The sequence below is a fragment of the Ciconia boyciana genome, chromosome 3 (genome assembly GCF_034638445.1).
Source record: "Ciconia boyciana chromosome 3, ASM3463844v1, whole genome shotgun sequence".
Taxonomy (NCBI): Eukaryota; Metazoa; Chordata; class Aves; order Ciconiiformes; family Ciconiidae; genus Ciconia; species Ciconia boyciana.
Window position 1 is genome coordinate 28335700 of NC_132936.1, and position 25972 is coordinate 28361671.

General features: G+C 37.3%; 1 protein-coding gene across 24 annotated transcripts in view; it reads right to left on the bottom strand.

The window, feature by feature from the left end:
- Positions 1-25972, bottom strand: part of DST (dystonin) — a 315224-nt gene that overhangs the window by 100056 nt on the left and 189196 nt on the right. For 16 of the 24 annotated variants that reach the window (XM_072855195.1, XM_072855191.1, XM_072855192.1 and 13 more), the window contains 13 exons: positions 22135-22269; positions 19477-19565; positions 18669-18804; positions 11963-17581; positions 11601-11747; positions 11231-11446; positions 10897-11043; positions 9597-9830; positions 8054-8206; positions 5738-5971; positions 5180-5461; positions 2834-3379; positions 189-365 (listed from right to left, as the gene is read on the bottom strand). In XM_072855195.1, the coding sequence (XP_072711296.1) occupies positions 189-365; positions 2834-3379; positions 5180-5461; positions 5738-5971; positions 8054-8206; positions 9597-9830; positions 10897-11043; positions 11231-11446; positions 11601-11747; positions 11963-17581; positions 18669-18804; positions 19477-19565; positions 22135-22269 (8115 nt within the window). The other 8 variants (XM_072855203.1, XM_072855205.1, XM_072855204.1 and 5 more) reach the window with 2 other exon arrangements.

Consider the following 25972-nt stretch of genomic DNA (forward strand, 5'->3'; position numbering starts at 1 on the left):
TTTCACCCTAGTGCTTTTCAGATAACACTATGGACAGCTGAGTTTGAGAACTATAAAAGATGCATGCCCACGTGCAAGGCAAGAATTTGGCCTGCAGCCACTTGGATTATATTAGATTATCCTGTTTTTCAGACAAAAAGCCAGCTCCTTTTAGGACAGAAGTACTTCTGCTTTTTAAAGCTTTTCACCTTGGTTTCTTCTAGTTGTCTTTGGAGATTTTTGGGATCCACTGCAATTGGCTCTGATAGTTGTTTGTTCACAGCTATTTCAGAAGCCTGGAGACCTGACAGAAGTCCAGATGAGGCATCTTCGTAATGCTGGTATTTATCCACCAGGTCTTTAAGGTTATTTCCAAGGATGCTACACTAAAAGAGTAGAAAACAAACAAGCAAATATCCAGGCATTAAACTCTGTGTTGCATTTCATAACAATCTCAAGGTCATACTTTGCCTCCTGAAATACTGCATGTTTTTTTCCTGTCATCATCCCACTGTCTAACTGATTTCTGAACTAAGGCACGACAGCTGGACAGGCTACGCAGGTCTTCCCGGTTTGTGCTCCTCACGCGTGATTTGGGATCAATTCACTGATGCAAGTGGGAAACTGCAATCTAATCCATTGTACTAGAATAGGAAAAGCTGTAGGAAGACTTTTTGATCCACCAACATAAAGATTCTTTATCAGCCCTCTGACACCAAAAATGTAGCCAGTGGAAGCTAGAAATTTTCAAAAAAATCAGAAGATACGCGTATGTTCATTAAAATCCAGACAGCAGAGTATTGCTTTCATAAATACCTTATCTGCATAGTGAATTCAAAGCGAAATGGCTCGGTATGGCACATGTGTTTTGTTTTGGTCACTTAAGAATGTCACCCGACCAAGATCCTATTAATCCTATATGTCAGCATGCCCCAAAATGTATACAGTGAATCGTCACATAAAAAGGTCAGTGGAACAATTTCAGACTTTTTGGAGATAGTTTCACAAGCAAAATCTGATTGTATCAAGTGATAATATTTATAAACAGTTACTTTAAATATTTATATTCTGAACTTTCCACACACTGTATTTTAATATTTACATTTGGTACTTGGTCTCCACCTGGTGGGCAAACATAGAATGCACTCATTTACATAACCAGTTAACAAAGAACTGGCTTTTAAGATTCCTTCAACAGATAAGCCTATAAACTCATAAGTGTGTGGGCAAATATATATATATATATATATATATATATATATATATATATATATATATATATATAAAGCAATATAAATATCTATTAAAAGCAAGAAGCTTTTACAAAAGGTAAAAAGGTTACTACAAACCCATTTACAACTTGGAAGATCTCACAAGTTGTGGAAGATCCCACTTTTTAAAAGTCAGTCCTTCAACGCTTGATTTAATAAGAAAAGTCTGCTTTGTGTTGGTTTTGCTCTGGATATTTATGGTCAAATATTTAAAGCACGTCTATTACATCTGTGCTAAATGTATATATGGAAAGGATAGAATTTGACAAGTTGACAAACCTGAGACCACAAATCAAGCTGCTGGCATAGGATTTTTATGTGCATAAAAATAAACTCTCTGAAAATTCTGCAATGAAATCTTTACATTCACATTCAAACTAATCCAGTAAATCAACCGGAGGAAATCTAATGTGTTAATACAAGCTTTTAGCTTCGCTGTTCATATAAATTAAGTGGGAAAATGAAAATGAGCTTCTGTAAATGGAAAGCCTTCTTCACAAACTGTTTGAGAGAACAGGGTTTACACTGTTTTTGTAATCAAGTGATCATATCCTTACAGAATGTACATTTCTGAGCAAGAAAACGTTAAAGAGATGAAAATTCCCAAAGATGGCAACTGCTGCAGACCAACACTGTATCAGTGGACACTGAAGCTCTACTAAGGAGTCTGAACCTATGATCTTAGAAAATTATGAAATGGAATGGTCAAAGGATACTGACAGCAACTGTCTCTTAAATGGTTCAATTAATAATTATTTCAAAAGTTTACAATTCCAGAATATTATCAGTATTGAACAACACTTCGTTGGTTTTTTGAAAACAGCTGGAGAGTTAGCATGTGAGATCAGTTGGTGATGTTTGTCTTGTTCTACCAGACAGATTCCATACATGAACCTGGCACAGAGAGCTGGATTATCTTCCCTCTCTAAGGTACATGGAAGATTTTGCACTGCTCGTTTCCCATTAGTTAGAGACTAATCTCAGATTGTTAAGGATAAAATGTTTATTTAGCAGAGCAGTGGAAAAGAATTGCTACCCTCAAATCACTATGTTCCTGCATGCCTAGTGCTGACAACAAAGGTCACATTGGGACAAACTATTTCAGGATACAAATCAAACTGAAATTTTGAATGTTAATCTTGGCATAGTCTCTCTCTTTCTATACTCATTTTATCAGTAGGAAGCCAAGTAAACAAGCAGTTGCGGGAAATATTGCAAGGAACATAAAGAAATGTTATCCATCTAAAAGTATTACAATTTCTTTCCACCCCAAAATATTACTCAGACATCCCACACTGTTATAAACTCAAAGAGTTTGTTTAAGGCTGGAAAGAACAATCAGGAAATGTGGTCTGATTCCTCCCTTATAACACAAGGTAGAAAATTTAATTCTTTCAGACCTTAAATAGTCTAGCACTTGACTAAAGCAGATTTTCTAGAAACTCATCTTGTTCTGTTATCTAACTTTAAGAAACAAAGATTTACAACTTCCCATAGTATTTGTTTCATCAGCTAACCCCTTTTTATACAAACTGCCAAATCAATTATAGTAGTCTTTCCTACTCGGTATAAATAAAGCTTACCTTAGTATAGAGAGACTTGAAACGATCTGAAGCACTGTCCAGTTTATTTTGCACTTCAGTATATGTAGCCGAAGTATCGATACCATCTTTGTCAACCTTCACGCCATCTCTTTTGCTACATGACCTTGCAGCATCTAAAACTCTTTGTCCAGAAATTGTAATATACCGTAAATCACCTTTGTGAGATATAACATCTTCTGAAAAACTTTTTTGCCTTTTCAGTTTGACCATAATACCACTTAAGTCAGAAGCACCTGCCTCCAAATTGTCAAGTTCTTGTTCTGCCTGTTGCAGCCAGGTTTCAAATTCACTATAGTCTGCATCAAATTTCTCAAGTTCTTCTCTTAGAGAATGAGTCAACTTCATTTTCCGTTCTGATTCAGCTAAAGCAGTCTCATACTGAGCCTTCAGCTCTTTCATGTTCCTTTGCATCTTGTCTTTTTCTTCAGGGGAAAGGTAGTGCCCTTGTTTCTCAAGCAGTGCCTGAGCAGACTGAGTTGCTATTATGACAGCCTGCTGCTGTGAAATAATTTTCTCATGTTGAGCCTACAAGAAAAAAAAAATTAAAATTATGACCAGCACCTTCTTGGATGGTTCCATTAGACCATATTGTCTTGAAATCTCTCCTGAATTCTGCTTAGAAACGATGAGTAAAACAAAGTTCATCAAAATAATAAAAAGCCTTTCTAATTTTCATATTATTAATTAAAAAACATTTTGCGAGTAATTTAAGTGAAAGCATGACTCCTGGTCATCATATTTCTGTGCAGTTTCAAAATTTTACAAAACATCCAATGGCAATTTTAGCCAGATGTAAGGGCCACCACCAAATGGGAGTCTTCAAATATCACTGGAACTCAGAAATACTAGGATATCTATCACACAAACGCTTTCCCCTGTACTTCTAAAAGACAACTCTGTATACTGAAACTAGACATTATCAATCTCTCAATTTTTTTTCCTAATAAAAAATATTTGCTTATTACTTAACATTTAGGGTACCGTGCATAGTGTAATCAAAATTTTCCCAATTCCCTGTCTCAAAATAGGATTTATAAAATAAAGCATTCAAAGGTAGGCAACTTTCTAAATCAAAACTGTTCCATTTCCTGTTATATATATATTGTAACTACCATTTCAGAAAAACAGACCAAAAGGAGTGAAAGCATCAAACGTTAAAAAGAATACAGATACTTCCTTCTTCTATTGAGTGAACAAACATTATTATCCAAATTTTTTTATTTCATTTTTCAATTTCAAGACCAGTGATTCTTATCAAATATACTTTGTCATAAAACACATCCTTTTGATATTAAAAATTGAGACACATTCTAAGCATGTAAATTGTTTCAATCTCATAAAAAATAGTAAGCCATAGGAACTAGAACTGTATGACAAATAACACCCATATTTCAAATAGATTCTTTCAAAAAATCTCCACTCTTGAAGGTTCTCTATTCCCGTGTAAAATAACTATGTAAAATAAGACTGGTATACTTTTCTTCCAGTACAGTGGGCAATTATCCTGTAGGCATTAGGTACAGAAAAGAGCTGTCAAAAAAGTGTAAGTAAAAACATTATGTACACACAAAAAAAAAGATCTCATTTTCTTGTTTGTTTTTTTTTAAATAAGAAAGGAAATTGAAAATAGTATCAGCTATCAGCATTATCATTTTCATCAACATGTCCATCAAACCACATCTAATGCTCAACTGTAAGTCAACAAGAACTATAAAACTGAGCTCTTATTATTTTAAATACTTCCAATTATCTTACCTGGAAAATCCATTTTTAAAATGCTGTGCTGTGGTTTTATGTAAGTCATCCTTCTGAAGCCTGCAAATAGTGCTTTGCCCACGTATTAAACTTATAGGGAATGAAGAATGTAATTTCAGCAAACTATTATTTGCAGCTATTGGTAATCAGTGTTCACAGGGAATTGCAGGGGGTTGAATCATTTGGCTTCTTAAAAATTTTTTAAAATACAAATTTTTTTTAAAAAGTCACATAAAGGGTATGAATTTATGTTGCTGCTTTTTGCATTTTATTTACCTGCATTAATTTCTCAGTATAAAAATTAAGAATAGACTCACCATCAGGATTCTCAACATTTACCTTGTAGAACATGTCCGTTTTCCTATTTTGCAGGAAACAATCACAGTAACAGTGAAAAAGTGACAAATTTGCAATATATTCTAACTACTGAAATTCCTACCACTGTACATCACTAACTTCCTAGTGCCTGTTCCAAAGTCTATGGCAGAAAGGATGAGATTGAATTCACTCATGTTGAATGAGGCCTGACACGCTTAGCACCTAGATGTTGAATAAACCCAGTAACAGTACCTTGACTTTCTGGTACTGTTGGTTCAGATTATCTTCTGTGCCTTTTATTAGTCCATCCACCTGAGTCTCAATGTCTTGCTGAATTTCCAGCAGATTACCATTGACATCATCCTCCTCTCCTTCCAAAGCCTTCACATCTCCCTCTTCGAAGTGTGTTCCATTCTGTTCTATCACCTGCTTAAATTTCCGGCTGTGCTCCGCTTCTTTATCCACATTTGATAACCAATCCAAGAGATTTTCTATTGTATTTTTACTTTCTTCCAGCTGTTCTATAGCCGCAACCTACATTGAAATTTTACAGTTTCAGTTTAGAAATCTTTAGGCACTACATATCATATGCAAACAGACCATTTAAAATACATTAACATTAAACAAAATTTTTTATTGACATATATGTTGCTGTTTATTTTATGAAGAAAATAAACCAGCAAACAGTTTATTAGTCACCCAAATGAAATACGATTTTAATCTCCCCACAGTATATCAACAAGTTGCAAGACTAATCCCCTAGGACACATAAATAGTTTGAATAAAGGTATCAAATGATTGCCTAAAAACCTTTTCTGTTTCCTGCTTAATTGCTGTTGTCATAGCTTTATCCAGTTCTTTTTTGGACTCTTCTGCCTTTTGGCTAAGGAGCAAACACTTTGTCTTAGCTTCATTCAGTTTCTGTTCAAGAATAGTCTTGTCTTCTTGTGACAACTTTTCTCCATTCTCTTTCAAGAAGGTTTCAGTATTTTTCACAATCTCTGCCAGTGTCTGGGCACTCATTCTCATGTCTTTTTGTATCTCCTGTTGAGAAAAAAGAAAGCAAATAGGAGTAAGTAAATTATTCACCAGATCTTTCCAACTAACTTTATTGGAACTATCTCTGTTTCAGGGGCAAGCACCACACTGGCCCTTTCTAACTTGGGAGAGTACATGATACATTACTAAATTGCAGACAGAATTATTAAAAAAATAAAATCAATTCAACATCTGACAATGGTGCTGCAGCCCAATCTGTCTTTTTTTTTTTTTTTAAATTGCAAGTCTGTTAACTTACACTCCTCTCCAGACTGAGGCCACTTTTTTCCTTTGTTTAGCAGCTCGAATATTGTATTTCCATGTACACAGAAGAAAACACACCTTATTTTTTAGATATCAAGAGATAAAGTAAGTCTGCTACACTGTAGTTGGTAAGGTGAGTCTCCTGACAAATTCCATTCCATTACTATCCTAACAGAAAGCTGTGGAAAATAAGGGGACTGAATAAAAGTCAGAGACTTGTAGCCAACTTGCCCAGGTGGAAGTTTTCCCATATTTCTTCGTTTTGTTCAGGCCAGAAATGTCGTAAGAATATTTTTCTTTAATTGTAATCAATCACAATATTTCAATCTCCGAAAAAGGTTTAAGTCCATTACATTTCAGAGGACAGATGTTTAGTTTTAGTTTATCATAGGACTAGGCGAACTGCTTTAGATAGATTCAGATAAAAAAAAATCTGCCTCCCAGTTATGAGGCGAGCTTTAATTGGAACAATAATTAGGCTGTTGAATACATTCACCCAGTTACTGAAATAATGAAGTTTTTTTTCCTTATACGCAGTGTAACACTCTTGAAACTGCAAGACAAAACATTTGATTCTCATTCTAGACTACAGATTTTGCAGCAATTATAGAGTACAGTTTGGCAGCTAAAACTGCAGCCTGTTTTAACACTTCAGCAAGCATGTTAGATTTTCCTGGGGACCCTATATCAAGACAAAATTCTCCTTCTCTGACGAAGATCTCTGTGATCCCTTTCAGACAGCTCACTGAGGATGAAAGCTCTGATGATCTAGAAAAGACCCTTTTTAAGCCCCCATTCCCCTCCTGAGACACACTTCTACAATGGTGTCTACAAGAAATCAGTCAGCAAACAACTGCTAGGCAGTTACAAACAGCTGATGAAAAAAAAAATGAAGCATATGCTATCTCAGTTCTTCACTCCCGTGGGTACCCTATTTAGGCCATAAATTCTTAAGACAGGTAAGCGACATTAAGAGGTACCGCAGGGGTGTCTGTATCTTTCCACTGACTGTAAGGAGAACGTCGGCAAACTAGATGTGTTACTTTGAAGATAAATATAGCAAAGCAAGATGAATAAGGAAATTTCTGCCTTTATAGATTACTAAACCTGATTTGGAGCTCTACAGTATAGTAAACTACTACTAGGAGAAGGAGGAAGAAGAAGAACACCAAGTCCTTCAGTCCTTTAACTATCATAAACTCAATTAGCATCAGTCAGGACAGAGTAAAAGCTTATAGATGACAGGATACAGCTGAAAAGCAAGGTCTCAATAGGAAAGCAAGCAAACTGAGAGGGCTCTCTTATACAAGGACACCAAGGAGATTGCAAGCAACACTAGAAAAAGCAGAATTCAAACCAAAAACAACAGTGAGGCAATGGAAAGCCTCAGGCAAGAGAAAGCCTTGCAGCAAAATTCTTCAAAATACTGTGAACAGGAATAAGCACTCCCTGATACCAGTTAAAAAGTTGATTAAATGATTTTAGCATAATAAACAGGTCTGTTTTTACCATATCTGACAAGAACAAGCTTAAGCTAAAGATTCATATAACAGATTTTATGCCTGCTCCAAGAGTGCTTCTTGAAATGTCTAGTACATTTTCTAGTGTCTTCTAGTTTGAAAGTTTTTCTTCTCCCATTGCACATACTGGAGAGTATTCATGGGCAGCAGCTTAAATGCACGCTATTAAGCCTTTACTTTTGGTAGGTCAAACAAGTTATTATACTCTCCTCTCACATGACAGTCTTGTAATTCAACAAAAGAGTCTAGTCACTCTCCTCTGCACTCAGTCTTCTTTAACTTATCTGACTAGAATTGTGCATACCTCCTGTTTGGTCTGGTATTGTTCTAGCTCAGCCTTGCTGTCTCCAATAACAAGAGACTCTTGCTGTCCGATGAGTCGATTTTCAGTCTGTGTAAGCAAATCACAGATTTCCTGCAGTTTCTCTTTGCATTCCTGCTGCCGTTCAGCCACATCCTATATTAGAGCCAAATACAATTGAACAATAAAACAAAAACGTCCCCACTTCAGCAACTAACAGACGCTCTAATAGGAATTACCTCTGAACATCAATATTGCAAAGCAATCATTTTAAAAGTATGCTGTAAACATGATAGCAGTGGTACAAAGAGCAAGTTGAACATACAGAAGTTATGGATAAACCTCAAATATGTTGTAAGTAAAAGAGACCATGTTTGATGGAATCGCCCAATAGAAGTCTGGCCATGCACATATGTGAAAGATGAAATCTCCGAACGACAGGAGTGAAAATCCAGTCTCTTAACTGCTGAAACCTGTGATAAACACTATTAATTCTGAAAAAAGGATATCAAAACAGCGGTTAGTTGTGATTGTGAGTTAGCTCTTGTTGGTATGCATAATGTTACCTGAATAGAAAATGTTGACTTTTTAAGCAGTAGAAAAGAACAAAACATGCAAGCTCATTATTGTTACTAAGTCCTAGAAAAGTATCTATGCCTCTCCTTTACTCAATTTTATGTTTCTTTGACAAAGTATGGTAGAAACAAATGGTAAAATAATACAAAGTCCTCAGAATGCTAAACCACCTTTCATTATGCATAAACTGGGGATTGAGATGGTGATTCTGAGTCTTAACAGTGCTTCTGTGAGAGAAAAGGAGATGCAGTTACACTGCAGCATCTTATCAGCCTCCTTTGACTCTACAAACACTGCTTATGCTTGCCAACTGCAGCCGTGCCAGCTGAAGAGGTAACTGTTCCAACTTGACTCATAGCTTTCCCAGTGCCCATGCCTAGAACTGCAAATATCTTAGCTGATTTACTCCTATGTTTGTCCGTCTAACCTGTCTCAGTCCAAACAAGCCATGCTACCAAGGATTTGAACAAATCTAGTTCTTTAACTATAAAGACCTAGAAAGACATCATATAAGCAGACGACCTGGCAAATCAGAGGAGAAGAAAGTCTTCAGCAGGACAGAAGTGATGAGCAATGGTGGGATAGTAAATTAATTGATCAATACTGCTGCAGCCAGAAGCATTCACTGCTTTAATTATTGATATAGCTGCTAAACAAACAACACCTGTGAGAAACCTCAAGTAAATTTCTCTCATTGCTAGAAAGAGCAGACCTGGTCACCTCAGGCTGTACAGATCCTAATGCCCAAAACTGTGTCTGTCCATAATCTAACATGCTGTTTCTGTGACTGTACCAAGGAAAGACAAAAATGACAATTCACCGAACTTGGTCAATACCATCTTTGTAGAACTATGAATGTATTTGTAGTAAAACTGAGAAGATAGGAATACACTTAATACTGCATGCTGGTATTAAAATTCCTCATCCATAGACAAAAACACTCAGCACACATTTACACAGAAAGGCAAACCTTCCGGTCACCCAGCTCTTGCGCTGCCTGTAACTGAGTCTCTAAACTTTCCACGTGAGATATTATTGCTTCCTGTACTTCCTGAAAAGATTTCTGGGTGGTATTTAAGAGCCTCAGCAGCTGTTTGCTCTGATTAGGAGAAAGATCTTGAGCATGTTCAGAAATGAAGAACTGAACATCGAACGCAGTGGACTCCAGTTGCAGTTTTTTACAGCCAAGCTCTGCAGCGCTCTTCTGTAAAAGAAGAGAAGGAACTTGCTAGCAATGAAAACAAATTCCGTACAAATAAAACACCATTATCACTACCCCGTTTCTTAGTCCCTGTTCCAAAATGCTTTTGGAAGACAGTTGAGACACAGTAAATCAAAACTCTGTGTCAGAATCGTCCTGACACATTCAGATATGGCATTTGAATTTGTGCATGGTTTGCCTCTGGGACAGTCCATGTTCAAGTAATGAATAAGATGACCTTGAACATCTCTATTTCTTTGCTCTCTCATGGATGTCTGAAAATTGGCTGACCTTCAACTGTAGAAGATTTATGGCAGGTTAGGTTTCACATTTCTAGGTTCTAGGTCTGAAGACCCAGAAATGTTAAAATATTTACTTGAAAGCATTCCTATTCTTGACTCCACAGCGAGAAGCCCCATTTCCAGCAGCGTGGCAAATTCTGGCCATAGTTACGCACTGTGCAGCCCCTATGACAGTACCATGCATACTGGAACCCTATTAAAGCACAGTAAAATAATGTCATTGTTATCATTCATACATACAGAGGTGTATGAACTTTACTAAAAATTTGATCTGATTTGTTTTTCATGACTCATTTCATAGCGTGTGTAATGAAGAGGCTTTTTATCTTTCCTCATCTTCCATTCTCACGTATAATTGATTTGGAAGGTAATTAAACTTCAGTAAAGATTCTGGACCTTATGCATAAAGATCCAATTTTAATCACCAAAATATTTGTATGATAAATTATATTTCCAAAAAGGAAATCAGATTTAGGAATTCAAAAGCATTTAGGAATCAAAAGGAATTCAGATTTATTGCAACAAATCTAAGCAGAACCAATAGCTTTCTCAGTAAGCCAAACTCTATCAAAAATTTTTTCAAGAGAAAAAGCAAATCAACAACATTTGATTACTGGATTATCAAGTAGTTGTCTTCTTAAGTAATTAGTTCTAGCCATCTGTTTAAGCAGTAGAAGTTAATGAGCAGGTATACAAAACCTAGCTAATAATTCATAATAAGTAGCAACATTTGCCAGAAGCACCAAGCTTGCCATAAAGATACTTACTTTAAGTAGCTGTAAACTTTTCTTCATCTCTTCTACATCATTACTATTCACTATGAAGTCATTCACAATTTTACTGTTTTCCGTGATCCAGTCTGAAAATCTCTGCAGTTTGCTTAATAGTTGCTGGTGTAATACTGCAAGCTTAGACTAGAAAGGGAAGTTGTATATTTATTTATGCCCCTGAAGTCTAGTCACATTTTCTATCATATTAAATAAATGATGCATGTATTTTTATATTAAGATAAAACAAAATAAAGCAAAACCAAATTCCTTCTTTTTAGCCAAAATACCTTGAAAAAAACCAAGGTAAAAACATACAACAATAAAAACATACCATTTCAAAGTCAATAGCACAGACTATTTGTTTTGCTCGTTTCGAAGATGTATCACAGACCACCAAAAATGCTTCTTGCAAATAGTCATAGCTTATCTTTAGCTCTTTAAGTTTCTCTTCAGGAATATCCCTGCTACAAAACTTTAAAAACTCTTCTGTCAACTTCATGTCCTTCTTTAGTATAATTGCAAAGGTAGCCAGTCCTGATTCAAATGACTACAAAGAGAATACATATAAAATGCATTAAGTTACTAAGCAAGAAAGACATTTAAATCTGAATTACTTTAGTTATATTTGAAATCTCTCTTTTTTTCATCGAAGGGCTTTTCCTAGTATGCATCACTGAAGTAGAAGCATAAAGAACACTTACTTCTAGTTGTTCCAGTTCATCTTTTAGTATTTCCAGGTTGTTACTAATAGGCTGCTGGTTATCTAGGTGGCTTTTCATATCTTGAAGCACTGCCAAATGTCCTCGCATTTTCTCTGTTAACTTTAAACATTGCTGTACTCCATCAACCTGAGAATGAGTTTTAACAATAAGAAAAGGTTTTCCAAACTGACAGACTTGAAAATAAGCAATAAAAGTCCTTCTTTTAATTATAATTTATTTTAAATTTATCATTTAATTTTTCAACCATTTTTCCAGTTTAATTTTTTTCTCCAGCACTTGAAAGGATTCATGCAATTCCTTTAACACAGGACACATAGCACATACCAGCTGTTGTTACTTACCATGCTAGTGGGGGTGTCTTCCAGGACTACTTCTTTTGTTTTGAAAGCAGGCTCAGTAAAGCCTTTGAACAGGCTGTCTGTCTTCCCATGCTCCTGGTCACTTTTCCAAGCAACAGGTGTGTCTTCTGCCAATGTTTTCTCTTTAGCAATTTCTGATCCAAACTCCGATTGTTCTGTTGAGAAAAGCGTACAAAGCCCCTCTACTTTGCCTTTACCCTCATGTTCTGTGGTGATACCAGCAGCCTGTGAGCTCGTAAGCAAACCACTTATCAGCTCCTCTAACTTGCTTGTACTTTCATCTCCAGGTGAGATTTGAAAAATCTCCAGAAGTTCGGAAGTAGTAAGTTTCGGAACAGGAGCCTTCACATCTGTTTCACTCTTCCGTTCACCTGGATCATCCACCTTTCGCTTGCAGGGTTCCTGCTTCAGAATATCACGAAGAAGATCAGGACTTCTGCAATCGGGCCAAAGCAATGAAAGAGCATCACTGTCCTTTGGCTCTGTACATGGTGTGGTAACCATTAATGCAGTTCTAACAGCATTGCTTATGTGCTTGAGATTTGACTCACTAGACATGTCACTCCCCAGATGGGTGCTTCTAACCATTGTAAATAAATTTCGCATTAAAATTTTGGTATCAGAGTAGCTTAGGGGTTCACCCTCCTGCTTGCAGTAAACATGTCCCATTTTCAATTTCCTTCGTAATATATTCTTTAAGTCTTCCATTAGTGTGTCAGACATTTCTGGCGATTGTGAAACACCTCCCTTTACTTGAAAATCTTTGCAGGGTCCCGTTTCCTTTTGTAATGACTCCATGGACATTTTTTTTTTTAAACCATTTCCAAGGGAAGAAGTCTCACTAGCCACAAAATTTTCTCCCTTTGTATTTTTCAGCTTCTCATGTTCTTTCTGGGTACCGTAATTCAAGCCAGCCCCTACGCTGCTCAGAATTGCAGAAGAAACATCCGTGGTATGGGTATGACTCCCAGAAGGTAGCGCTTCACTCCCATCCCCTGATTCTTTGGCATCCTCAATATTTTCTAAAGCATCTGCTTTTATTGGGGAAAATTCACTATCATTGCTGCTCTTGCTTTCTGAAAAGTCTTGAAGAACACTGTCAGTATTTTGACAGGTAACTGTCCCTGTTTCTTTAGTTATGCTAACTTCCTTTGGTGTCATTGTATCAGTTGGGGGAAAAGAATAAGTGTTAAATTCACTTGAATGCATTTCTTCCATATTTAGCAGAAAATCCTTTTCATTCTGTATACCCTTTTTCCCTATTTCCCTGTCCTCAAAGCAACAGGATTCAGTTTTATCCAATTCTGAATGGCTACCTTCTTTTATGTCTGTTGTATATTGTTTTAAAGAAGCGGAAATGTTAAAATCTCTCTTAAATTCATCTGATTTTGCACTATCTCCAATGTCAAGCAAAGCTTGATCAACATTTTCTTTACTTGAAACAGGAGTTTCTCTATCAGCTTTAATTACTGATGCATCAAATATTTCCCCAAGGCTTTCCATCTGAATGGGAATTTTATTTTGCCCCATGATATCACATTCCTCCATAATATTTACTCTATTTTTATTTTCTGTAAGAATTTCAAAACGTCTTCCTATTTGACCATGCTTCCAACTGGTGACTGGATGTACTTGGTCACTAAGAGAACTATCACCATCACTCACATAAGGCATCTCCATAAGGAATTTATTGTCCATTTGGGATGAACTTTCCTTTAGTGGTTCCATACCAGCCATATCAGTTAATACTTTTTCCTCTGCAAATACCGCTTCTCTCTGTCTTTGCCCATTATTTGAATGTAACATTGGCACGGTACTATTGTTTTTATTCATGCTATCAATAAAACATTCTGAGAAAAGCAAATTTGTCTGAGTACTTTCATCATCATCAGTAGCTTGCTTTGTAATTAGGAATGCTGCTACACTAACATCAGATGTCATAGTATCATCAAGAAGCTGAGAACTTGGAACCTTAAGCTGTGTTTTATTATTTTCTTCACTCTTACAGGACATCCATTTAGTGTCAAAGGTATTTTCAGACTGAATAGGCTCAGTAGTATCTTGTAACATGTGTTTACTTTTGACACAAGTTCCATATTCATCTTCTGCTTCCTGCTGTCTGTCTTCTTCACTTGCACATGTGAGACCAACACATCTTGCCTCAGAAACATCCGATGCAGATTCACATTTTCCTGAGGATAGTTTTCCATTTTCATGGTTAGACTGGAATTGCAAAATATATCCTGTCTTGTGGCCTACAGAATAGCAACAGTCATCAATATTCTGATTATTTTCATCACTATTTTCTATGTCTCCTAAGGAAATTACCAGCTGGTCACCTTTGTTTATACATTGATGATGTGAATAAAAAATATCCATTTCTTCATCACTGTCAGAATCAGTGTCAGAGTCATCATAACTATCATAATCCTCCTCATAATCTTCCTCCTCCTGTGTAGCTTCAGATTCATCGTCATAGGAGTCACTTTCCGCTTTCATTTCATCTTCCTCATTTCTGTCTCGTACTTCTGCTTCATACATCTTCTGTAAAGAACTAAGGCCTCCCTCCTTTCTTCTTTCACTCTCCAGAGTAACTGGTAATTTTTGCTCCTTCTCTCCAAAGCTCCCTGTTCTTTCCTTTTCCTCCTCAGGGATTCTTTCCATAGTTTCAGCAATTGCAGAAGCTATATTTACACTCTCAGGTGGACCTGTCAGATTTACACGGACACTCTCTCCAGCATTAGTCGCAAGTTCTTGAAAAGAGCTGGTCTCTTCTCTCAGGGTTATTAGACCACCTCTCTCCTCTAGAAAACCTAATGGAACTGATGTTCCAGACAATTCTGGCTCTGGTGTATCATCACCCCCCAACTGCAAGGTATCAAAGCCATCATCACCTTGAGGAGTGTCATAGGAATCATCATCATCAATTTGTGGAGTATCATAGACATCACTGTCATCATCATCAACCTGAGGTGTTTCATAGGCATCATCGTCATCATCATCAAACTGAGAGCTGTCATCTTCAGAGGCTACCTCACCACATTCATGCTGCAAGCAGTTACCTTCAAACTGTGGGATGCCATCACTCCCTTCTACAGACGAGTCAGAACTACTGTCACACAGCAGTAACTTCTTGAATGTAAGATTGCTTTCTTCTACTGTTAGTCTTTGTGCTGTGCTGTTACTGTCCCCCACAGGCAGTCCATCATGTGTAACAGTATCGCCATCCAATGAAGGCCTGCGGTGCATGTCTCCACTGTCTTCTAGACACAGCTTACTCCACAAATCAGTACAATCCTCCAAGGATGGCCTGCCATGTAGATAAAGATAGTCCTCTAGGGATGGCCTGTTATGTACATTAGCGTAGTCCTGTAGAGGTTGCTCACTATATTCATTATCTTCAAACTGTGGTGTGTCACCACACTGCTTAACCAATTCTTGTGGAAGTCTATATTCAGTATCTGCACTGATTGATGAACCAAGACTTCCCTGAAAATCATCCTTCTTGCTGTTATCCAGTACCATTCTGCTATTGTCAGCTTGCAATATGTGAGGCCCATATTTTGTGCACCTTTCCAGCTCTCTCCAGGTTTCATTATCTGACAAATCATTCACACTCAAGGAATCTTGTAAGGTTTTATCGTTCCTGTTTTCATTACCCAGACTGCCTGTCATATAAGTCTCTTCGTTCTCTGTTTCTGAAATAAGATTTGGATTTGAGACATTTGGAAGATATCCTTCAATGTTTCCTGAACTTGCCTTCTGACTGTTAGACGTACACAGTTCTGTCCACTCAGACACCTCCGGAAGACCTCTGAATGTATTTCTGTTCATGGACTTTTGAGTGCTACTTACTACACTTCTAAGTTCTGTAGGGTTAGGTAACAACATCTCCTGTGTATATTCTGATTGCTCAGTACCAATAGCATTGCAAACATCTGGTCTACACACATGGAGGTCTTCTCCCTGTAAAGATATGTAATTCCCAAAATCTTCAAACTGATTTAATTTCCTGTTATTAGAAGTATTCTCAGCACCTAAAAGATCGCCCTGAACGCTGCCTGTGACATTAGTAAAGTGGACACTGTCAGCCGACTTTAGGTTAATTCCTTTCGGGCTCGTGAATTTGTTATTAAACTCCATTTCTGACACATCGGCATTGTACACAGCACCATCACCTTCCAGCAACATATTGATGGCTTCTTGCAGTTGTCCATCATATAATAAAAGTCTTCCTCCAGTGTTTGCATCCATATAACTATTTACCATCAGATAAGATATGAATAATTTCTTAGCTTGATCTAAATTATGACATACAGGGTCTTCTGTGCCAGAACCTTCATCTTCCTCCTCCCAGTCATGAAATACAGATGGTAGAAATTCATACATCGATAACCATTTTGCAGCATTTTTACAAGGGGACTCTAATTCTTCTACATTGGGCATTTTATCTGGTAAAGTCACGTTGGTCAAAACAGATACAGTATTGACGTCTATTATCCCTGATTGTGCAGCCTTATCTAGACTGACTATTTCACAAGTTTCTGGAATGTAAAGCGCAGCTATTTTCTGTCTATCATTTAGTATTTTGAATGCCAGCTCATTTGTTATCATCTCTTGGTGCAAAGAAGTTGATATGGGGAATATTTCACCAGTGTGAGGCCAAATTAGTCCAACAAAGCCTCTCTGTGCTTCTAATACCAGCAGTGCACTGGTAGATGATATTAAGTTGCATTGTACAGCTTCATCAACAGTCAAGCGTTGTCCTGAATTTGGGCAAAGGATTCCACCAGTCTGAACCTGATGTGTGAGGATCCCACAAGCAGTGTCCTGATCTATCACCCCTTGTCTCATGGCCTCTTCCACAGTCATTCGCTTCCCTGAGTCAGGGTCAATTACACCTCCAGACATTAACTGAGCACCCAGCAGCCTGAACATTGTTTCCCGATCGATGAGTCCTTCATGGGCTGCCCTCAAAATAGTTATCTTCCTTCCACATTTGAACGTGATTCTACCTTTTTCTTGCGGTTTCACAGGTAGGAGTCTTAACCCTGTTTCTTCATGTATTATGCTTCTATGAACCATCTGTTCAAGGGAAATCTTCTCAGCACAGTTGGGGTCTATGAGATCTTTACATGTGTCTTGTCTTTCCAGAAGCTTTGTATATAATGTTGGAGAAATCAGGTTTCTGTGGAAAGCATTCTGCAAAGTCAGGTTTTCTCCAGTAGATGGCAAAATCAAGTGCCCACTTGAAAGCTGATTCTCAAGAATTTTAATAGCCAAATGTTCTGAAATTAGACCTTGTTCTAAAGCTGATACAACTGGAAGATTTGATAATGATGATTCTGAAATAAGCTTCTTTGCATTACTTAATTCCTGCAACTGCAACAGAGTCTGCTCATCAATTAAGGCATGAGCTTTAGCTTCTTCCAAATCATAACATACTCCTAATTCTGGAGAAATTATTCCAGAAAGGATCAGTTGATTCTCGAGTAATCTAATTCCAGTGTCATAGTCAATAAAACCTTTTAAAATAGACTGAAAGACTGAAAGGACTTCTCCAGTCGTTTGGTCAATGACACCAGCAATGACTTTATTCACCTAAAAAGGAATATAAAAGAAAATCTGTCACTATTTTCAGACTGTATATTTTAAGTTTTCTTTTGATTTTGAATGCATGATAAGCATAAAAACATGTACTTACCAGGCCCGGAGGAATGCTGTGAATGTTAGCAGCTCAAATGCGCAAGTGATCTATGTCAGTCATTCAACAGCACACGATGTGATAAAAGATTTAAAACCAACATGCATCTGCGAATTGAAAACCTATGCTTTGCATACATAAATAGGGTTAGTGAAAGACAATAGAAGAAATGATTGCAGAGTGAGCAAATAGAACATATACCTGAAAGGCAAATTTTCATGCTCTAAATGTCTGTGAAAGGTTAGAATATTTGGAAACAGTATGTGACTCAAAACAACCATGCTATTCATGTTTACAGCATACAGCACTTGTGTATATACACTCAACAATATGGAATCAGATACTCTAGCACCAAATATTGCATTTAGTTTGCATGGAAAGCATGAAGTCAGTTTGGCAACATTATTTGAACTAATTACACAGACACTGCCTCTATGTGTATATGAGAACACTCATTTGCAACATAATTTTGACAATTCCATATTTGAGATTAAGATTCATTAACAAATGTATTTGTAGTGTCTCAGAGCTAATCACGTTATGTGCTCTCATTTTCACATCCTGATAAATTTTAAGAAAAACTGAAAGCAGATCTCTTCTAGGACACTTCTGAGTGATATATGGGAGAGATTAACATGTTATTTTATGGTGTCATTTTTGCAGCAGAAACACAGACTTATCTAGCAGTCAAAGAATGGCTTTTAAGAGAAGAGTTAAGAGATGAATGATTTGTTTATCTTTCTTCATGCAAGGCACACATTATTAAGACTCTTCACAAAAAAATCTGATGAGCAGAATGTTCATATGCACAGGTAAGGTCACACACAGTATTCCATAGCAAATACACAAAACCTTCAGTCAATTAAATCTCAAGTTCCTTTACACACTGTTAATTGCAGCTTCTTCTTTTACTGATCATGTGTGGTTCCAAAACCATGCAGTAAATCTCAAAAGAGACTGAAATGTAAGTTTCAATCTTGTTACCTTTTCTTCCGTCTTTTCATCACCCACATACTGCGCTTCCTGCAGCTGCTTCAAAGCTTCATTGGATAACAAGCTGTAGCTCTCCTGGAGGGATCTGACTTGCTTTTCCATTTCATTTCTCTCTTCATCTGTCATTCTATTAAGAAAAAAAGAAAAATGGAAGAAAGAGAACTCTCTAAGTAATTTGTAACCTGCAGGGAGTGATCTGCTTACCTTTACTTAAAAAAGGGGGGGGAACTGGTAAAAGTAGTCTGAAAAAAATATAGCCTAATTATGACGATGTTCAAGAAAGCTATAATCTGCTTGTAGTCATTCAGGAAAAGAAGGTACATTAATCTAGAACGTATGTTGAATTATCACTAAAGCATTTAACATTTGCATATGCTTTTGTCTACCGATTACCAGTCAAGACAGATAACACAGCCAGCATGGAGTCATGAGATCTGTCAGCAATTTAGTATCTTAAACATGATTTCAGACACAGATGAAACAAACTTGTGACATATAGTTCAAGTACTAATTTACTACTAATTTGTTAATTATTTTGACTTCAAATGCATATTACTATCTAATATTTTTTTTAAGCTGACCAGAGGTGTATAAACCTAGCCAAATTCTTGAAATAAACAAAACTGCATCAAGCTTCCCCAAATAGGAAGACAAAATTATAAACTTAAAGAAAAAAACTAACATATTTGTAGGTGAAATGTAATTGGGACTGTAAGATGAGGATATGATTTCTTTTTAATTAAACAGTATGTACTGATTCAATTAATTTACATTATTTCAAAAATTAAAAATGGCATACTTGTCACTGTGCTTAGCTAAAAATGACTGAGTAGTCTGCAGAGCTTCAGCTATTTGTTCTTTCTTGGTTGACATTTCATCCAGGGAAATCTGAAAAATAAACCACCTGTGTTCAAGACTTAACTATGCACATATATAAAAAGAAAAACAAACAACATAGTATTTCTATCTGGACTAAACTCAATAGTATAAGAACTTTATTTTTTTTTTCTTTAAATACAGGCTATTCTTAGAGTGATATTATTTACTACGGAATTGTATCATTTATATATGGATAAGTCGTCGTGCTATGCCTTTTGGTTAAATAAGCTGTTTGTATTAGAAAACTATTGGGTGAAACAAAGAATTTATTTTAAAATTTTATTTTTTTGAAAATTAACCAATCATTTAAAACCACTTATTATAGTTGGTACAGTTTAAAGCAGCTTTATAAAGATATGTGTACAATGGTCACATTCAAGAAATCGCTCACCAAGATGAGAGATAACTTTTTAAAAAAACATACCAGAAGGCCACAAACCTTCATGAAATTCAGTGACGGAGACAAATGCAGTATCAGACACTTGGAAAAAATTAATTACTTATTAATATTCTCCCTGCTATCATTTCTGTGTCATGTCCACTAAAGCACTTGTTCTGGCAGAGGAGCTTGTGAGAATTTAATCTTTTAACTTTTCTGAGAAAATGCCTGCAGTCTCTTCAGAGAAAAGTACTCATTTTGGGTAAATAAAGGCAAAGTATCAAAGGAGAGTCTAGGACTTCATTAGCAAGCCCAAGATATGTTCAATGTCAGTGCTAAGAGAACTCTAGCAAGGTGCTTGGGCCCTGCATTCACCTGGGTCTGGACACCACCAGTTCTGTCCCTGTGTGCATCGGGTCAAAGTACATGAACACGGTCTTGACCAGTCTCCCTTTGCAATCACCACCAGCGAGCCACAATCCCACCACTTGTGCTGCTTGGACAGAAACCGAGAGAGCAAGCACTGTAGGCACTACACAAGAAGGCGATGTGAGCAGGCTGAGGCAGCAGCTGGGGTCATGAGCTCCACTGTGCTTGGGGAACTGGCATCGCTGCGGCTGCTGTCTGTGCCCTGTCACTGCCGGCACCAGCTTCTCCACCCACTCCACAGCTACACCCCACAGCAACCCCAAACCACTGCATGAAATGTATTTCAGCTAACATTAGCTATCAGATCACTAGCCTACATGTTACTACAAAACTTGTCAAGGCACCTGTGCTAGTCAGTGGAGACACAAAACCAGGCACCTCTGGAACGTGACGCTACCTTGCCAGCCCGTTTCACAAGGGAAGGAAACGCCCTTGGCAAACGCCCATCTCCCACAGGTTGGAGGAAGCCGAGGTGGCTAACTCCCAGGTTACTTGCTGAGGGCTCAGGCTGTCCAGGGAAGATGTCAGCCATAGTTGCCGTGGTAAGCTGAGATGCTCTAAGGAGTTGAGTGCTGGCCCAACACTCAGAAAGATCTGCACTGTTGTCATTAACAACGGCAGAAAAAGACCAGTGTTGAACATTTTTGCAAATTCTGATCCTAACTATTAGTGATTTACCAATCAATATGCTCAAATCAATACAAGCTTACTTCCTCCTATAGGTATAGGGACAAACTCAGTAACAGAACTAGCACTGGTCCTCTATGAAGCAGCAGCACACTGGGACTGGTGGCCATCGGGACTGAAGGACTGCCGCCCTGCCCGACAGCACGCTGGATTTATGCACACGCTGGTCCAGTGGTTCAAACCAGCACCAGCATGCGTGACCAAATTAAAAATGCAGGAACAGGCTGCCAGGAGGGCCAAAATCATGTTTGCATGATCACACATCCAGCCCTGTACTGAGGGATGTGGAAAAGCTACTGCTCCATCTCTCTGCTGCTCAGTGTGCAGGCAGACCTTCACCTACTGAAACCTTTTTAGGTGTCACTAAGCTATTTTGTGGACCAAGCCTAGCAGGGGAGCTGTTAGAAATGACAGGAAACTTCACAGATGGAAATTTATGGTCAGAGTTACAACTGTACACAATGACAAGGTACCTGTTAAATAGAGGCAGCAAGATGGGCCACTCCAGCAGCCTGTGGACTAGTGTGATAATAAAGAGGGCTCAGTCAACACCTGCTGTATTCCCTAAGACAGCAGTTTTGACTATGCCATAAGAGGACCCCTCAAAATAACTTTCTAAAAGCAAGTAAAAAGAAACCTGGCCCTCAGGCCCCGCCTGCCAAGTCTCTCCTTCCTGGTGCCAGGGCAGAAGTTATCAGACTTATCCACTGAACTATTTCAGGACAAGGGGGCAGACCCACAAAGTGCCGTCCTGCCAGGATGCGCTGTCCCTCTATACAAAGGCTGAGTTATGGTCTGCAGGGTCTAGTTTCTCTAAACTGACATTCTGCAGTGTCAGAATACATCACACACCAGGACTGTAAAAAGCAGCTTGCACTTCTTCCCGAGTAACATGTTTGTGTCCCTAAGCATTGGTGTTCATTTACCCAACCCTCCACTCACAACCAAATGTGAAATTACATCTTCAGTAAAATGTGGATGGTGATTTGGAGAATAAAAGTATTTATGGAATATTTTCTCATTTTAATCAACACAGAGACTTAAAAAGAGGAAGTGGTATTTTACCAGAAGACATCTGTGTACCTGCTGCTTAGGCAAATCTGTCTTTTCAGCCTTTTCTCCTTCTTCTTTGCCGAGTGTCTTGCTGAGGTTTGACACCCATTTCAGTAAATCCCCAGCCTTCTCAATATGTTCCTTCTTTTCTTCTTCCATTGACTTCTGATGAGCACCGCGAATTGTAAAAAACATGTACATGTAAATTGTTGGAATATTTAACATTAACATCCCTAGAAACACAATTCTACCACAATGGCAGCATTATCACATAAAGTGATTTCTTTTTATTTATCACCACATGCATTACTATGACACTTTGATGAAGGAACAAAAATGCCACATAATTACAGACATTAACAAAATAATTACTCAAATTATTTGTAATTATGATTACGGTGCTTATTCATACACATGTACATTCACTATAAAATGACTGATATTAAGAAAAAGCATAGCTTCCCAGCCATTACTCAGCAGATAAAATCTAAACAACATTTGCACATAAAGTATCTTTGAATTGCTGCCTTTGCATTACCCTCAGGTGTGGATATGTACAGCCAGCATAGGATATCAGTACTTTGCAATCTACGCACATGGATTACTAAATTACAATTAGGAAGAATACATTGCTTTTATGTCTACAGAAACAAGAACAATAAAAGTAAAATACTGAGACAGTTCATCATTTTCTGCACAGAAAAATATATTTCTTTTTATAGTACTACAACCTGTTAGTAGTTTGAAATTTATCAATACTTAGAAAACATGCTTAAGCCCTTCCATGTATCACAAGTAAAAATGAAGACATTTTATTTCAATGGAATTCTTTAAATTTGATATGTAATAGTAATTCATTCGCCTATTAGACCACCAAAAAAAAATTGTAAAAAAAAATAAGTTACCTGAAGTGAGAGAAAAGATTAGGATATGAGTAGCCCATTAAAATTAAAGAAATACCAGTGTGAAAAAAATTAGTTATGCATACGTGTTTACTGGACTGCAGATTTAACCCTTGTATACTTTATTTCCACTTTTGTAAAATAAATGATATCTTTAAACTGATTTGTAATATTAAATTAAGCATCAGGTCACATGAAATACTGCACTGTCTTCATTCGCAAAATGGGCAATCCCTTTCAATTTTTAATACAAGAATCTGATTCTTGTCTCACCTAAATGTACCCATTTTGCACTGATGTTAACTTCATCAACCCCAGTATAACTTCTGATTTACCCTACCTACATGTAGATAATGTCAGACAAGGCCTTCAGGTAAAGACACATAGTAAAGGTTTCATAACTTCAGGTAAAGAACAAATAGTTTGCATTTTGAAATTATGAATCTGCCTAAATTGATCTATAAATTTCAACTTTGTAACAAGTAATATCTAATTCCAGTTTTAGTGTTTTATACTAATTAGTGGTTTGTACTAATTAGTTTTACAGCAGCTCATGATTACATTAGAAAACACCATTTATGATTTTCCATAAAGGCCATCACAGATTTTTTCCTTGACTTGCACGGGTTTTAAAGCAGGCCCCAAAACGAGTACTAATATCTTTGTTCCATTACGAATTATAGTAAAGACTGGAAATTCCAGTTTTCATGGGCTGAGCTGCTTCTAACAATCGCAGCCCAGTGTGGCAGTCAAAAACAGCTGTCTCTAAAGCTTCTTTGTAGGTTAACTTCTTCTTCGTTTTGGGGCATGTTAAAACTTTAACATATAATTTTTCATCTTTCATCTTTGTAGCTGTGACAGCATCAATAATACCATTCTTAATTGCATCTTCCATTGTTAATCTGGAATGAGACTTTGGATCTATCAACCCACCAGTCAAATACTGATACTCCAGGCAGCGCATACCCATTTCTTTGTCTACGGCATTTACGCGCATAGCTTCAACAGCTGACATAACTGTGTTCCTTACAGGGTGAATGATCCCAGTAACGATTAGTTCACACTGCTGGATTTGCTTGGCACAACCATCATCGATTAACTCCCTTTGCAAAGCTTCTGAAACACTGTACTTTTTCCCAGTAAATGGATCAATTATGCCTCCTGTACTAACCTGAGCTTCAAGACACCGGACGGCAGTAACTCTATCTACCAAGTTTTTGCGTGAGGCTTTTAAAACTGTAATTCTTTCATTGGTTTCAGAAAGCCAGAACCCTGCAATAGGACTGTTTAAATCTTTATTTGACTGTGAACTGCTAACTAAAATATCTCCAAACTCATTAGCTGTGATTAAGCCCTCCTTATATTTATTGACTAATGCTCTGCCAATTCTACCCTGATTTAAGGTCTCCTCGATATTAAACTGTACACCAGTTTTAAGATCTGTAAGCAAAAGAAAAGAATTCCCATCAGAGTCAAAACATGTAGACTCCCTCCAATCAAATTCTTGTTTGGAAAGCTCAAGATATGTAGCCTTATCAACACAATTTTTCTGATAAGCCTCATATGAAGTCATTTCAGCTCCTGTTTTGATGTCTACTACAGAAATTTTATGACTTTTCTCTGCTGATGGACTGCTTATTTTCCTTTCACCAACTGGAAGCAGAAAGCATTTACTGCTTACACTGAACAAACACATTTTCAGCAAATCACAGTAGTACATAGCTTTCCTGTTATTTGGATTGTGAAAACATTTTGCATTACTAGAAGGTTCATGCAAAAATTTTAAAATTGTGTTATTAAGCAAGCCAAGCTGCACAGCAGTTTCTGGAGGTACACGAACACTTCTTACAGGATCAATGACTCCCCCACACGCAATTTGAGCCTCAAGGATATTTTTACCTTTTTGTCTTTCTAAGAGTCGAGCTTCCATAGCCTGATACACAGAGATCACTTTCCCAGAACAGCAGTAGCCCAAAACAGCTTTCTCTGCCTCAAGCAGTCTACTCTTGAACTCGTTATCTGCAAGCCCTCTAACAACTGAATCATTAGCAGGGAATTTCTGACCTGTTGTGGGATCAATGATGAAACCAGTAGCTGCTTGGGCCTCTAAAAATGCTAATGCCAATGCTTTTCCTATGATTCTTCTCTTTGCTGCTAAAGCAAAAGAGAGTACCTCTTTGCTAGATTCAAGGTACAGCCCAGCTATAGCTGTAGGTTTAGTTAAAAATTTTTCAAGACTTTTCTGAACCTCATCAATAGTTTTCTGCCCTGAACGGAGCTGCTCAACTGTGAGCCTGTCTAAAAGTTTAACTTCGGTCAACTGTCTGGCAGTTACATCATGTCGGAGACCTTGAAATTTAATATCATCATATTCCTCTGTAAAATATTCCAACTGAGTAGTATCATCAACAGTTTTCAAAATCTCTTCCCCTAAGAAAGAGCTCATCTTTGCAAAGTCTTCTCTCCTAAGCCCTTCGGATGTTTTGTATCCCTCAAACATTCTCTCTTCATTACCAAAAGTCTTGGCATTTTCTTGGTTTAATGTTGTGACTTCAACATGCATGTCATACTGCTTGTTCTTCACTATCTGTAAATAGGAATTTTTTGACACAGTGAGAAATACATCTGCAGAACTGTGCTGTACATAATTCACTCCTAAATCCACCACCAGAGAAACAAAAGGGAGAACTTGAATGTAAGCCAGAAAGGAGAACTGCTACTAGCATTGAAGAGCAGAGAAATATAGATAGCTAGAGTTTTAAAGTGCATTTGCCATTTCAAATATTAATTCAATAACAGCAATATGACTAGACTAAGCAATAATAACTGTTGTTTGTTACTATATGAACTTAGTGCCATTAATCAAAGCTCATTTTGACCAATAATGATACAATGGTGTATGTGAATTCCTATTTCCAATAAAAACTTTTACAATAATGTGTTTCTTACATATTAACAAACCTGCT